The sequence below is a fragment of the Macadamia integrifolia genome, unplaced genomic scaffold (assembly GCF_013358625.1).
Source record: "Macadamia integrifolia cultivar HAES 741 unplaced genomic scaffold, SCU_Mint_v3 scaffold3312, whole genome shotgun sequence".
Classification (NCBI taxonomy): Eukaryota; Viridiplantae; Streptophyta; class Magnoliopsida; order Proteales; family Proteaceae; genus Macadamia; species Macadamia integrifolia.
The window spans coordinates 6,883-24,306 of record NW_024869387.1 but is presented as its reverse complement, the minus strand read 5'-3'; the positions used below and the strand labels follow the sequence as shown (position 1 = coordinate 24,306).

At 37.2% G+C, this 17,424-nt stretch overlaps 1 protein-coding gene across 1 annotated transcript; it reads right to left on the bottom strand.

The window, feature by feature from the left end:
- Positions 1-15,233: 15,233 nt before the first annotated feature.
- LOC122067995 (beta-galactosidase-like) lies at positions 15,234-17,358 on the bottom strand (the record flags this gene model as incomplete). Its single annotated transcript, XM_042631821.1, has 4 exons — positions 15,234-15,795; positions 16,386-16,714; positions 16,827-16,940; positions 17,236-17,358. Coding segments are annotated over 4 exons (951 nt in total), but the record flags the coding sequence as incomplete, so codon positions are not given.
- Positions 17,359-17,424: the final 66 nt, after the last annotated feature.

The following is a 17,424-nucleotide window of genomic DNA, read 5'->3' as shown; positions in this document are numbered from 1 at the left end:
AAGAGCGACCCACATGTTGAGGTAGTTACGTATACAAACTGACCTCTCATTCTCACATTTTCTGTTATGGAGAAAGAGAAGTACAAGATGCAGAGGGAGAAAAATAAGAGGCAGTATTTAATTATGCATAACTTCTTTCTTTTCCTTTCTAGGTTTCGTGGGAATGAATTGGATTTTTCCATGATTGACGGTGAGAACTACCTTTCTCCTATTTTGTTTTGTGAGCTTGATAATGGATAGAAAAAGATTGAAAAAAAAAAAATTTTGATTTATTGTATTTCAGGATTGTGATTGTAGTGTGACAGTGTTCTCCCTATCCAAAGAAAAAGGGAATGCGATGTAGATATTCATGTCATTTGTTAAATGGACCACCGTGTGGGAATTAAAAAGAATATTTTGTCATCCTCTTGCATTTTTTTTTTTCAACATAAGAATGTCAAATACACATTGACTTTAATTTATAAGTTTCAAGAAACTATGGAGTGGAAAGAAGTCAAACTATCCTATATGTAATGAAACGAGCCTTGAAACAATTTGTTTCCCACTCTTGAAACAAAAGCAAAAGCATGTCAATCTAAATAAGATACAATGTGAATGATATCTTGGATGATAGGTGCCACTAAGATAGGATGAGACAGGTGTTCACCATTGAAATTAGTGATTAGAACCTTGTTATCAAACTCAATCACAAGATGATCCCAAATCTCCCCAGTAACTTGTAGGATGTCTGAATCGTCATTGCCTCACCAACAGTAATAGAAGACAACTAAGTTATCTGGAGGCAACATGCATAGGGTTCCCATCGTTATTACGAAAGATAAAGCCAAGACCCCGCTTGAACTTTAAGATGGGGGAAATGCATAGCAATTAAGCTTTATAAACCCCACCAAGGGTGGTTGACAAATACTTCGAAAATATTACAATGAAATCAATACACTACATAAATGACAATCTCTCTGCCCAAATTCAATTGCTTGTTCCATCCTCGATATTTCTAACTTAATTCCTTTTTTTTTTCATTGCTTATTGATGTATGTTTATCCTCAATTCTCTAACCTTCATATTGTATGCATCCACAATTATTTAAATGTAATCAGTTCCAATTAAGTAGCAAACTTTACTAACCACTATTTGAACTTTGTATTCCCCAATCCATGATTATCAAATAAATTTGAATATCAGTTTTTATTTTTTTTTGCTAGAAGAATAAAAAATTCATTTAGAAAAATAAAGATTTACACAAAAGAAAAAAGCATGATTTTTAAACGTTACCTTCGGCATTGTAATCAGCAGACACCAAAATGGTACCTAGGTCTAGTCTGAGCATCAAGATTAATCTCTTCCCTTATATGATTGAGAAATGTTACATCTCTCTCTGAGGTACCTGATTTAGCCACTTTCTTAGCTAAGAAATCAGCTATACAATTTGTCTCTCGAAAGCAATGCGAAATTTTCCAAGATATAGAGTTCAAATAAGATTACTAACTTTGAACGATCCCATAACTGCTCCATTATTGTCATGAATAATACCACCTGCCCCTACCCTTTCAAGGTTTCCAATAGAGCTTCCATCCATATTGAGCTTCGCCCATCCCATCATAGGTTTGCACCAAAAATTTTCTAGGATCACAGGAGTACGACTAGGAGCAATATTTAAGCCAAGACGACGACAATAAATAAGGTCTATTGGGCGCTTGACCTATCGTTGCAAGGTGACCTTTGCATAAAGGAAATCACATCTAATCTTCTCAAAAATGCAAAAACAATCAAGCTTTCTGTCTTCATATCTGCGTGCATTCCTTTCTTTCCATAAGTTATCAGCCACGATGACCAAACCCATGAACCAAGGTTCTTTCATAGAGATCACCCTACGCTTCCTTAGCCACAATTGAACTAGAAGGTTGAAGTCTGCAATTTGAGGCCATGACAATCCAAAGCAATCCAAGAATTTCATCCATATTATCATTGTGACCCATGCAGATCATGAATAAGTGATCAAAGGTCTCAAAATCCTCCTCACATAAACTGCATTTTGACACTAATAAAACTGTCTTGGCAGAAATAATATCATCAGTGGGAAGTTTTTTGTGAATAAGCTGCCAACCGAAGGTTGCTTGCCTTGGTTGCAAGTATTTCCCCCAAACCATAGAGCTCCATGGGACCTTTGGATTATGCTTTCTAATCTCATTCCAAGCAAAGAAGGAGGAAAAAAATCCTGAGAAAGTATAGCTCCAAACACATCTATCCTTTATATTAAAATCAGGCAAAACAATAGAACTAGCAACATCAAAACAGTTTTATATCGCCACCTTCATAGTAGAGCTCCTAATGATCAGCATCAAGACCATAAATCTCTGCGATAGACTTATCACCAAGCCAATTATCATTCCAGAGTCTTATATCTCTCCCATTTCCCACAATCCATCGCTTCCTCCTTGAAACAAAATTCCACACTTTCCTTAGGCCATGCCAGTCAAGAAAGGACTTGTATGATTCCCCTGTGGCACCATGTTTAATGTTCCACACTTGTTTGCAAAGAAGGGATTTATTTAAATCCCAAAGTTTACGAATCCCCAAACCTCCTTCCTCCCTAGGCCTGATCCCATTTAATAGTCATTGCTTTTGCACTATCCACATCTTCAGTCCAAATGAAATTCCTCATCCATTTATCCATTAAAATGATGAGGGAATTTGGACACCAAGATACAAAAAAATTATGAACAAGCATACCCAAAACCACAGACCACACCAACTGAACTCTTCTAGCCATCAAAAGAAGTTTCCCTTTCCAGCTCAGCGTATGCTGCTTTACGTTGTCCATAACAGTTAACAAGAACTGTTTGTTAACTCTGCCTTTGAATACTATTTTTTAACTCTACCTTTGAATATTTCTACCCCAAGGTACTTTCTAGGGAAATTATAAATAAAATACCCAAAACTTCAGAAAATATTTTGCCTCCGAGAGGAACTAATTTTCCCTATAAACAATTACTTTTGTCTAGATTAATATGCTAGCTGGAAAATTCCTAATACTCCCTTAAATAATCTTCGAGATTCCTAACATATTTTATAGATGCATTCATGAAGATAAACAGATCATCAGCAAATAATAAGTGAACTGGCATCAACTCACCACAAGGACCCTGGAGCGATTTAATTTTTCATGTGCATACAAGACTTCTCAGAGCTCTACAGAGAACCTCTTCCTCAAGAATGAAAAGGATTGGAGACACAGGATCACCTCTCCACATTAAAGTAGCCCACAAGACCTCCATTTAGAAAAATTGAAATCTTTGAAGGGCTAAGAATTTGATATATCCAATTTACCCATTTGTCAAAAATTCCAAACCTTCTCAGCACATGAAGAATAAAATCTCAAGAGATGGTGTTAACTGCCTTCTGAATATCAATCTTTATGTCCATTCCTCCTCCTTAGTGGCTGAGAACATTACATTAGCCAATTCAAAAGCCAAACTAATGTTGGTATGAATCACACTCCCTCTTTCGAATGCACCCTACTCATTAAAAGAGATCAGCCTTGGCAAAAGATATGACATTCTAGTTGCTAGAATTTTAGGAAGAACTTTACAGAAAAAATTCCCCATATAGAGAGGCTAGAATTTATCGAGAGAAGAAGCTCCATCTATTTTAGGAATTAAAGCTATAAAATTATAATTGATACGTGGAGCCATTTTTCCATTGAGGAAGAAATGTTTAACTGCACGAGCAAAGTCATTAGCCACCACAAACCATTTGGATCTGGGGAACTATCTGGGTCGAGAAACCACACATCCTTTTTTATTTCCACTACACCAGGAATAGCGTCCAGGCTAAGCTGATCAACCTCATCTACCAGGGTTGGAATGGAGTCCAGCAGCTCTAAGTGTTCAGAAACAGGAGATCGTTTATGGAATCCTTCATAGTAGTCAACCATGTAGCTTGCTATTCCATCTCTATCACAGATTTTTGTCCCTTCAGGTTTTTGAACCATCCTGATAGTATTCCTTACCCTTCTGATCTTACTATAGAGATGAAAAAAATTTGAGTTTCTATCTAAACTTAGACTTGAACTTGAGCATCGGTTGCTAGTGACAACTTACATTTTTTAATCAAGATTAATTACTTTGAAAAAGAAAAAATCTTTAGTTTGAACTAAAGAATACAACAATGCATTTATTTTATTTTTTTTTTGGGGGGGGAGGGGGAAGGCTAGAAGCTCGAGGAAGAGAAAATTATTTATTTTTTCAATGTAATTAAGATTTCTCCTTTTCTCATCAATGAAAATGGTTCCATTGATATAATCAAGGGCCAAAAGGTGTAGAAACGTCTTCAGGCATATTGAAATATAATTTTCCCCAGTGCTAATGTTATAGGAAAAAAAATCAGGTATTATCTCATGTTTTTCGAAAAAGAAACATCCTGCCTAAGACTTATTATTTCATTAGTTTATTTAGTTATTTACATAATAGGATGTACACATTTATTTGCGTGACTAAGAAGGGTTTTTTTTTTTTTTTTTTTTTTGAATACTTCACATTAAAATGAATAAAGCCTTATTATATATTTCGCACCAAAATCACCTGTGGGAAGGTGGTGAGTAGCAGTGAGGATTCAATGGTTGAGGTGCATTCCAAGATCCTCCCAGCCATTGGATCCTCATTGCCACTCACTGCAGAGGATTTTGATCCATCTTTCTCCCTCTCTCTCTCTCATGTTAGAAAATGACCCCAATGTCACTCCCATCTAGGAGTAAAACAGGGCAGGTTTCTTACAACCGTAGCCCAAAAAGTTAACCCAAGCCCAACCCAATCCTATCGGATTCATGCTTAGGCCAGACCCTGCAGGGCCCATGCCAAACTGACCCAGCCCTAATTGACCCTATTTGGGTAGGGTTGGGCAGGGTTGGCCTTAATTGGCACTACCTTTTGTCATTGGACTAGCCTTAATTGTCCATATTTTTCCTATATGTATTAAATACATTAAAAAAAAAAAATCAATAGATCAAATAATCAATATACAATTAATAGATATTCTAGACACCTAACCATAAGAATAAAGTTCGGACCATCAGAGCTAAACTTACACTCCTGCTCACATCCCATCCCCCCTATTGATTGAGCTACTAACTCCAGGGAAGTGGCAATATGCCCAAACCCTCTCCCATAAGCTATATAGGATGAGTTAAGCTGGAAGTTTACCAGGCAAAAAAGAAGTTAAGGCTCTGTTTGATTGCAATGGGAATTTAAAGGGAAAGGAAGTGAAATTTTTCTACTTTAAAAAGATATTTTTATAATCATTACCACATTTGATTGTATAAATTACTTAAATTTTTTAACCATATTTAGTAATGATATATTTTACATGTAATTTTTATTTTACCTATTACAGCAAAGGGTTTTGGATGCAAAGTAAAGTGAAATTTTATAACCAAATATAGAATGATTTAAATTTAATGTTAAAGTCATTTGGGTAATGATTACATATATTTCTTTTTTAAGTATGAAAAGTTCACTTCCCTTCCCTTTAATTCCCCTTACAACCAAACATAGCCTAAGCTGAATTAAATTGTAAAGACTAAACTCGATCCAGCCTTAAAAGTGGGAAAGAAAGTTGACCCAAGCATTGTCGAGAAAAAAGGAGAGAAATTTTGTAGCCAAGTTAATCAAAATGAATATATATACTAGCTTACCATTATCTGGATATTCAAAATAATTTGATTCTCTCTAGTATCTCATATAACATGTAAAAATCTTCCCTAACTTGTTTGTGTGAAAGAACACATAAAGAATACGAAAGTATGTAAAAGAAGTATGTAATTGACTCCGTGTCTTGTGGAGCTACAACTTGCTCCTCTTTAACATTTTGTTGGCATTGAGGTTTTTTTTAACTCTCAAGGGTTGTTTCTCTCCCAATCAAAGTATATTATTGATATACTTAATCATGCATCTTTTTTTTGCTAAAATATCAGATTATATTAAAAGAGAAATAGGGGGAAAATATGATACAAGAGCCAGAGGTGAGCCTCCACCTTGGGCATTGCCATTAGCAGATGCTCACAACAGCTATCGATTGAATCTATATCAAGGATGACTCGCTTCGTCCATGATCAACTCATTTAACATGATTGGAGGAAGGGAAACCTCATTACTAGAGACCCTAGACAAAGCCGCAGCCTTTGCTAGGAAGTCGGCAATAGGGTTAGCTTCTCTGAAGCAGTGGGAAATCTTCCACTCAATACAATTAAGGAATGATAGAAGATGGTTCCACTCGTAAAGCACAAACCAGGGATGAGTATATGATGAAAGAGAGAGACAGTCGCAGAGGAGTCAGACTCAATCCACAAGTGGTTTATGTTCAAATCTCGAGCAAGCTTGATACCTTTGATAACACTCCAAATCTCTGCTGAAAAGTTGGTATCAACACCCAAAATAAAAAACTTGAAACTAAGCATCATTCTACCATCATGGTCCCAAAAGATGCCTCCACCACTTGCTTGACCTGGGTTACTAAGGGAGTACCCGTATACATTAAGCTTCACCCATGACTGAATAGGCTTGCACCAATGAACTTCCAAGATAGACTGACTATATGAGAAGATTTTTCAAGGTGCAATCTTCTGCAAAGATTAAGATCCTCAACAGTCCTAAGAGAGAACTTTTGCCTGCTACAAAGGAAGTTGGTCTCCCCTTTAATGCCACGAAGAACCATAGATGAGCTTCTCATTTTTCCCTCGAAGCGCCTCAGATTTCTTTCATTCCAGATAGCAGCTACCATGGAGATCATACTGGTCAGCCAAGCCACTTCAAAGACCACCCTTTCCCCTTATTTCGTCACCAGTCAACCAGTTCAAGCATTGAGGCTTTACTTGACCAAACCACATTAAATAAATATGTTACTTTCCTCCATGAATCAGTTGAGAAGCAACATTCAAGTAATAGGTCGGAGAAAGACTCAGAGCACATACCACAAAGATAACATCTAGAAGGAAATTGGTTCCTTTGGCCTGAATCCGATCATCAGAAGGCAGCTTCCCATTCAGCGAAGGCCATCCCAAGGTAGAAAGCCTTGGCGGAATAAGCTTATTCCAAACAAAACCAGCCCAAGAAACCAAAGAGCAAGAAGACCTAACCGCATTCAAGGATGACTTAATTGTGAAAAAACCATCGGCTCCAAGCTCCACATACATCGGTCCTCCATAGCCAACGATGGCAGATTTATATCCCTTACTCTTTGGGAAGTGTCTTTTAAGAATTTTGATTCCACATGAGGCAACATCTAATGACCATCCTCAATGAAGTCAGCCACAGATGGAGAGAGATTATGAATAACATCCTCACCCAAGTCCGACAGCTTCCATATGGAGTTAGCACCCAACCAGTTGTCTCTCCAGAAATCGATGCTCCCATCGTTCATTATCAGAAACAAACTTTCACATTCTCTCACCCCCTAGCCAAATAGAGGAGCATTTGTAAGCCCTCTTAAGTCTTCTAGAGCGAGACAAAAATCTAGCTCTAATAAGCCTGCTCATATGAGAATCTTCATGCTTGATCTTCCAAGTTAGTTTAGCTATTAGGGCATTATTAACATACCTTAGCCTTTTTATGCCAAGGCCTCCCTCCTTCTTATGCTTGCAAACCTGATCCCATTTAATAGTAATGGCTTCGGAAGAGTCCATCTCCCCTATCCAGATGAAATTCCGCATCCATTTTTCAAGACATTTAATGAATGTGGCAGGCCACCATTAGATAGAAAAGTTGTGCAAGGGCATCCCAAATATGGCGGATTTGACCAGCTCAACTGTACTTGTCATGGAGAGAAGCTTCCCTTTCTAGCCCGCTAATTTTGCTTTAATTTTATCCACCACAGGATCGAGGGGGTCCCTTTTAACACGGCATTGGAAGATTTCAACTCTCAGATATTAGGTGGGAAAATTACAAGATGGAATATTCAACTCCTCAGTAAGCCACTACTTCCTCACAGAAGGGATCTTTCCCAAAAAATTTTGCTTGATTGTGCATATATGACGTCCCTTAAGCCTTCCCCAATGGGAGGTGAACCCATTTCCTCAGATATTTCTCTTGCACCTGCTATGGATATGTTACTCTAGATAATGGCTTAGTTGGTGCACATACCTCATTATGGTCACCCTAGAGGGGTTATATGACAATGAAATGGAATTTCCTTAGAATGTGATGGGGTACTATAATTATAGCTAAGAGGCTTCTTCTTTGTTCATGGTAGTAATCCAAGTACCTAAGCTAGTTTAGGAGGTTTTAATTTGATTAAAAATAGTTTAAAAACATAATAATAGGCTTTGATATGTCTAAATTCTTAAAATAAATAAATAAATAAATAAAAAATAACAACAAAACAAAAAATCATGTCTAAATTGAACCAAGACTAGTCCAAAGACCACAGACCGATCTTGGTTTAAGTAATGGGTTCAATCGTATTAGACCTAGGATGTCATCTTGAGCCAATTTTATATATGTTGGCTCTAGTTGAGGTCGTTTGATGCCATTTGCCCTTCGGCTAGTGCCCACCAATTCTTGTTGCACGTTGGCCAAAAGTCATTACATGTCAGCCTCCAAAATTGTAGGGTTTCATTAAATCTTGTGGGGGATTTCTCTCTCCCCTATTGACTAGGCGAATGCCTAAACATATTCTAAGATCCACCCTAGAAAAATTTAGAATCCCAAGAAACAAGGAAAACTTTGTATTGATTAGGAGAGGATATTTTCTTTCCATATAGCCATCTTGATTAAGGATGTGAATTTGATGTGAATTTGAAACCGAAACCTAACCTAGCCATTTACAGCGAAATCGCAAAACCGTTTAGTAAATGGTTTTGGTTCTGGTTTCAAGTTTCAGGTCGATTAGTTAAACGGGTTGAAATTGAACCGAACCGTTTAACCCCTTGGTTTCAAATCGAATTGAAACCATGAAAATCGAACCATTTGAACCGTCAAAACTTATCTGATTAACCCGTTTAAAGATTAAATAAGGTGGTTGTAAAATATCATTAGTATCTCATTTGATTCAAAAATTGAGAGTTGCAAGCCTGCAAGTAATTCTAGAGGTAGCTTGATCATTGTTTGGAATGTTGATTAAATTAATCCAACGCGCTAAGTAGAATGTATACTAATAAAAATGCAATTTTTGCTTATACCATGGTATTTAAGTATATATTTTCCAATATTATAACTCATTATTTGGGGGGAGGGGAGAAGAAAAAAATCCCTACAGTAAGCATTACTTACTTATTTGTTAGATGCACTTGAGACTATTTTCTATCAAAATATTTTCTTTTGCTTAGGCTCCGTTTGATATCGTTCTAAAAAAATGTTTTTGGAGTTTTTTCGTTCTATTGGAACGAAAAAACGAAGTAAAGTGTTTGGTGGACTTATGATCGGTTTCTGTTTGGTTATAGGCAATATCCGAGTATTTGACAATATCATTATGTCCACGGCAGATTAGCTACCCTAAGTATTGTTGGGCCTTATCAGTCCAATATAAGATGAAAAAAAATATAAAAATGTGGAGTCTTTTCATCCTCCATTTAAAATTTCAAAAATTTGAATTTGAATTGCAACTTTCCAAGACTGTGGATGGAAATTTTGAGCTCTTCCTTTATATAGCGGCATACAATTATACATATTCTAACTTGCGTACGCGTGAGACAACAGAAAAGAACCAAAATAGAAATAAAAAGGCAAATGGATTGGTATAACCAAAAAAGAAATAAAAAGGCAAATGGATTGGTATTCTCATCTTTGGAAGAGAAGAATCAATGATGATGATGACCAAGTTGAGGAATTCATCAGAACCTGGTGTGTTAGTGAGGACTGCAATGGAGGGAGATGGATTAAACACTACTTCAGCTCTCATTGGATACTCCTAGTGGGAGAAGGAAACTTCTCCTTCTCTGCTTGCTTAGCCAAAGCTTTTGGCCTTGCTACTAACATGGTTGCCACTGGAACATGTCAGTCCTATATCCGATATTATCTGTTTTTCTGGAGATGTATGTACTAATAATGTTTCAAATTTTTTTGAATTGAATGAAATTTGAAGTTTTGAGGAAATTAAAATCTTGAATTGTGTAGGCATTTGTTTTCCTTAAATGTGCTGTTATCTCCTGTTATTTTGTGTGAAGTGTGTGATGTTTAGACCACATATCTAAGTATTGGTTGTTGAGTTCTGGTTTGATTGACATACATATTAAATATTGGTATCATATCGATTGTATTGACTGTAAATATTAATATTGATCGAGACTGACACTAATATTTAGCTGATCTAAATTGGGAATTGTTATCTCATATCTAAACAAAGGTATAATCATAAAAATAAATAAATAAATAAATAAACCTAATTTTTTTAATAAATATTAAGGATAAAATTGATCAATTTGAACCTATACATTCTGATCCAGATCAATATCGTATGGATCCGATACCCAACAACTAAATCCTTGGTTTACACATCTATTATCCATCGTGGACCCAAATTTCAATTCAATATTATTATTTTTTGTTTTCTATGTTATATGATATTAATAGTTTTTGATAAAACTAAAGCAGTGGAACGTGGAACGTGGTATTGTTTTAATTTGGCCTATATTTTTATTGTGAAATAAAGTAAGGCATATATGTCTGTGGCTTAGAAGGTGAAGTCCATAATCAATATAACATACATTGTAATCACTAATGAACATAAGTTTTTACTTTCTCAATTAAAATATATTTTATAAGAAATAAAGAAAAGTAAATAAATGTATAAAGGGTTAAAGAATGCTCACTAGTCAGGGCCTTTAAAAGGAATAAAATGATATCTCCACTTTTATAAAATACATAAACCTCATCCCTATCGATGCCCATGTGCGCCTCAAATACACAAATCATGTAATCATGAAGCATTCTTTTCTCCAAAAATAAAAATCACATATTATCCTCATGACAACAAAAAAAATATGATTACAAGAAGACAAACCCTCAAGGACCACTTGGAGAGGGTACATTCTCTTCGCCAAAAATAGAACTCACACACCATCATCAAGACAACAAAATATGATTTTACAAGCCAACAAACTCATACAACCCATACATATATACAATTTTCACACGATTTTAGATAAACATCTATGTACCAATGGTCCAACACGGAAACAAATAAGTGGTAATGAAAAAAAAAATTAAGAAAAACAATTATGGGCATGGTTCTAGGTATCAGTTCAGTCCCGGTTGTATCGATCTGTTATTATCAATATTAATATCGGCCAACATCAATATTGATATTGATCTGATATGTGACACTATATAGATTGAGGGTAAAAAAATATATATATTAGATTTGAGAATAAAACCATTGGATACAATTCATTAGATTATTCTTTACCAAAAAAGAAATATACTTAGATTATTAAAACCGATACTGACATGATACATATCGATGCAATATCAATACTTAAAATCATGATTACAGGTAAACTAGAAAGTGAATTGAATTCTTTGGCAAATAATCACGTAAATCTTGTGGGACTCAAATTTTCACCCTAACACTAAATGGACCAAATAATTCCATTGGCCGCCTCATCAATTATAATCCTTTCGGGTCCACCAATTTGTGGATGTAAATATCCTAGTCGGCTACGTGGTAGACTATAGAGTTCTAAAACAATTATAAAATGGCACCGCATCCCCTCCGCTGTGCTCATATTTTGCAGTGAAAGATGGCCCTTTCTCGTACCCATTTCCTACTAGTTTTGCTACTACTTGCTGTGGTGGCTACTCTCACCACTCCCTGCTTGGCCCAACACAAACTTCCTACCGGAAAATCTCCTCCCGGGAAGAAACCACCTCCACTGGGGAAGAGAGCAGCAGCGTTAGAGCACATGGCACCAGAAACCACTACCACTACTTCATCTTCATCTTACAAGACTCATAACAAGGGACCTGTGTACAAGGCTTCTCCAGTATCAGAGGAAAAGGCGACACGTGTTGAGGGATGCGTCGATTCTTATAAGGGTTGTAACCAAAACGAACCACATAAATCAGGACAACCCTGTTCATCTTCCTCTTACTCTCCATGGACCATCATCTTACATATATAATTAAGCCACATCGCCCAGTTATCCAGACTGGGTGACATAGTAGTGGATCAGATGATGATTGTATGGGTATGGGTACGTACTCCTAGATATATAGCTTGATAAAATAGATTGGAGAGAGAGAGTGAGAGAGAGAGAGAGAGAGTTACTAGATATGAATAAGAGGTGAGGTGGTGTTGTGCTGCCTTAATTTGGTTACTTACATGTAAGATGTATGCAGCTTATGATCAAGGAGCTCAAGTACTCCTAATGAATATTAGTTACTACTTTTATTATACTGTGGAGTAATGCTCTTTCTATCATCTTTTTCTCTGAGACTATAAGGGACAGCCACGTCTATTCGTAAACTTTGTTTCGCTTATACCATTAGTCTGCAAAATCAAATCCTGCCTTACGCTCGCGAGTGTGTATGTATGCATATGGAGTTCTCAGCTTTCTTCACTGGTCTTCGAAGTGCATCTGCTAAGGGGGTGCAAAAACTATGGATTGAAAGTAACTCTTATGCAGTCATGAGTCGTATAAGGAATCAAAACAATTCCTCGGTGCTTTGAACAAAAATGTTAGATCAAACACTAAGAAAATACGAAAATAAAGAGACAATAGATCCGCATGATACAGAGATTTAACGAGGTTCACACACCAGGGTGGTGTGCTATGTCCTTGGGTGAAGAAGAAGATGTTTTATTATGCAGAAGAGAGATTACACCCAACCAGCGATGAGAAAACTCGCCTTAAAACTCTAGCTCGAAAAAACCTCCAAAATACAATGACTTTCTCAACAAGCAATAGTATATTATATATACTTCAAGTTGTGGGTCGACCCATCAGGTTGCGATAGATCTCAGAAAACTTTCCATTTAGATCGCCACCAAAATATATCAGAACAGGTCAATCTTCAAAACGGATCAAGAATTCGAGACAAACTTAACAAAAAATGATGGTACTTTAAACAATGTTTGGATAGCATCTTATTGGGCATCTCTCATTGTTATTGAGAGACTAACTTAGAGGTAGATAAATGGACGTTAATGGGGTGGCCCACTCTGTTGCAAAATGGACCCTGTCTTAACCCCAAAGTGGTTTTTGATTGCCTCCTTATCCGAAGGAATTCTTGACTTTTGTGTCAGCTTTTATACCTTCTCCTAATGAATAAATATGTTTGGTACTGGAAAAAAAAATGAAAATCTAAAATGCATTGTGTGGTATTAGATAAGTCATAACTGCTAGTCACATTTCAAAATCATGGGAAATATTATATACCCAACAAAAAATGCGTGGTACAAAGTTAAGTTGATTCCCTCTTGAACTTTGATCACATGGGATCATAACTTCATATTGGATTGTTTTGGGGCCCTTCGCATGAACTAAAAATCCCAAAAATAGGTCATCATTACACTAAAATAATATTACAATATATACAAAGAAAATACAATCCACTCTTGTTGTTCTATACCACAGTGACTTAGAAGAGAGCATGACAAATATATTATTGAATAAAAGCAGGAAACTCATAAGATTCTCTGTAATTAAAAGCCATATCACACAAGAGAGAGAGATACCTCAAAGACGTCCAGCCACTGCAGCTTCTCAAACCTTAGGGGAAAACAAAGAGGAAGACGTCTTCTTATGAAAGTCTCTTGGGGAGAAAATTTAGAGAAGGAAGACGTCTTCCTCGTAGAGGTCTCCTTCAGTGAAATTTTAGACAATGTAGTTTGCCAAAGGGTAAATGGTCGTCAAACACGTGTCAAAAGGCTCTCACAAGGTATTTCCCAAAAAGTGTCAAAACTGTCAAAATTGAAAGTTCAACAAGTCCACCGGCTATAGGTCACCGGTTGGAGACTGTGTCCAGTTGGTGGCTTGAACAGAGGCTAATCTAGACTCAGAATATCATCGACTGTAGGTCATCGGTTGGAGACTATCCAACCGGTGGGCTCCTACTAGTGACTATCCCAGAAGTTCAACAACTTCAAGGGGCTTTGCCCTCGGGCCCGACTATTGGGTATTGCCCTATAGGGATTGTAGGGGGTCTTCCCACTTTTCATCTAAATCTAATTGATCGCATTTCGACCGAGATATTTGGGAGATACACCAAATTAATGGTCGGAACTCTAATTTACCTATTTGAGTCAAAATGGCTTCAGAGCTTGGTTAGTTCACTTTGAGCTCAGGAACCATGAAAGTGAGTGCAATGCACACCACCCCAATTACCAGAAGTCATAGGGGTCGAGGCGTATGCCTCCAACCCAACAAATCAATGGTTCACTAACTACCCAAAATGGGAAGGAAATTGGGTTTGGGAAGGTATACGCTTACCTTTGGTAGCAACCGACAACAACCAAAGTAGCTGGGAGCTCCTTCCCCTTCTTATTCTTCTTTTTTGTCTTCCCCTTCTCTCCCTCTCCCATGTTTTGGCCAGGTGAGAATATGAGCTCATTTCCCCCTTATATAATTAGTGGCCTTAAGGCTTGTTGTTCTACGCACCATTCCGGAACCAAACCACTGATGGCTGGGTCATAATGGACCCACCACCTTGGACTCACATGGTAAGTAAGTCAAGAGGAAAGGTGCCATGTAGTGTGGGAGGATGGGTGGAGCCGGCCATGACATGCATAGCTGGTCCTATGAGCATTTGTGGCCTTTTACCATAGCAGAGGCCACCAAAAGTAGGTTAGCAGTAGGAGACTGTCCATCCGATGGTGTGCTGCTGGTGGCCTACCCAATTGTTGTATTTTCTAGCCTTCTACCCTCTTTTGCCAATCGTTAGGGGAGGTTCCCTAGGGATTTGTGTAAGGTCTTTCTTGCCCATTGGACTATGCAAGGGGGGTCAAGCAAGGAAGTGTTGGGTCACTTACTACTCAAGCTTAGAAGGTTTGAATCATTTCCAGTGGTTCAAAAAAGAACTGCACTAACAAGTAGGGTATTCATTTCCCTTCAAATAATAGGTTGTCGTGATCTAGAAACCACTAGTACTTTTGATATTCAGCGTGAGACCTATTACAAAAGTTAAAGTTGACCGGACTAGGGCACGGCTGTAACATATACACTCTATATTTATGTCTTTTACTAATATTTTCTCTTGATATCTTAACTCCAAATATCAATCCAGTCGTAACAAAGCTCCACCAAAGCAACCAACATAAGGAACATCTTAAAGGAAAGTTTTGGGGACTGCCATGCAGAAGACTCAAGAAAGTTGAAGGAAACTTTGATAACATTTCAATACATTCTCATAGCCTACAAAAATGGGGCCAACATTGTTCTCAGAAAAGGAGGGTGAGAGAAATATGACTTAAAAGATATATCTCTAGCAAACAGCTTGCACTGCCAGCCTCTTAGGGGTGTGGAAGTTGGAGCTGCTTAATCCAAAGGTTGCTCCTGAGACATTGATCAAACAAGACGCCTTTCCTAAGCATTCTTTCTGCAACACGGACAGAGTGTTCGGAGCATCGTTGCTACCTTTCTTGAATGATTCACATGTGCCTTGCGGATCTCCAAAGCTGGCAAATTCAATAGCAGAGATTTGGCCACCTTTGCATGAGAGTTCCAAGGTGCTCCCCTCATATGCATTCCCACATACCTTTCCTACTATGACTGTCTGGAAATTAATTTGTGTGGGGTCGCCACCAATTTCTTCGAACAAGATCAATGTGTTATCCCCATTATTCAAGAATGATCGTGGGACATGGTACCTATAGTAATTTTAATAAATTATAAGAAGAAAAAGAATATTAACCAGTTTCTTTCATTCTCTCATGATGAGATCGTGATGACTTTAATTTAGAAAATAGAAAAGTTTTTGACTTGTAAACTTGACAAGTTGTGTGACTAGTTTGTTTGAAATAATTTTTGTTTTGGTTAATGGAAAATATATAGGCAAAACAAATGGTTAGCCTAGGGAACGACCCCAAACAAAAGACCAAAACAAATAACCAAATGTTGTTTGAGTAGTTTGGTTAAAACAATTTAAGAGATATAGAGCTATCAATAGGGGTGCAAGTTTGGCTCATCAAGCTTCAACCAGTTCGAATATTTCAGGACAAGCTTGCTCGTCATTTAGGACGTGTTGGGCCTCACTAGAGATATCCCAACCCAACCTTGACCCGGGCAAGGCTTGAGCTAGCAAAAACTAGGCTGGACCTGGGTTTTCGAAAACCAGGACCTAACCAGCCGGAATGAACTCCTGGCAATCAGGTGCCCATTTCTTATCCCAAAAAGAGATATATTGTGGTCTGGTTAGAAAGAAAGTCATTTTCATCTCATTGTTATGCAAGTGTCTTACCATCTTTGAGAAGGAAGGCCACAATCCGCCATGCATTTCTTATCATTATATTCTCCACGATAATCACATGTCTCAGAGCATTGATAACCGTGAGGGGCTTTGGAAATCATGGTTGGCCAGAATCTTCCAATGCTGTGTCCATTCACCCATGCATGTCCCTTATCCATACCCAACAAATCTACCACCACAGGATCACTACCCAAAGGAGCCTTGAAGGTTGTCTTGTACCATGTCATTGGACTCTTCAAGGGAAGTCCTTCTAGGTTCCATTTTTTGTCACGGGACAGGTTATCATCATAGAATTGCTCATTCTCACCGTTCAAACCAATCTGCATCCAGAGAGAGAGAGAGAGAGAGAGAAAGAGAGTATTGGAAGTTATAATTTGAGATATTCAACCACTCACTAATTAAATCACTATTGAAAATTATCAATAACATTACCTTGTAGGACCATTTGCTGGATGATAGGTCTTTAATAACATTACCCTTTCCAATCAACTTAACCGGACCACCAACTATTCCATTGGGTACCGTTTCGAAAAATGCATCATAATTCTAGCGGATGAAATGAGAATAAGTATTAAACCAAGATATTTAGTAGTACAACAACAACAACATTCATAACTTTATCCTAATTTAATGGGATCAGTTATGTGAAGATTTCAAGCAAAGATGAGCGCAAGGATCCATGTAAAAAGATTGATGGATTGTGCCTAATTATAATAAGTGTCAATTATCAACCTGACACACTACTACAGATCATATTGTCACAGGCTTATAATGACAAATTACAATGTGATTTGCAAAATAAAAATGTGAATTTAAAAACTGAGAAAAACAAATTAAGCACCTTTAATCCAACTGTAGCACTGAGTAAAGATAAGCTATTAAGGCCTTCCACCAATGTGATTGGTTTCTCGAACACGAAACCTTTTCCATCACTACTCCAACCAGAACCTGTTATTCCACCAAATTTAGAAATTTAAATAGTTAGTACTACAACTTTCAAATCAACATGAACACTTTTTTTTTTTTTTTT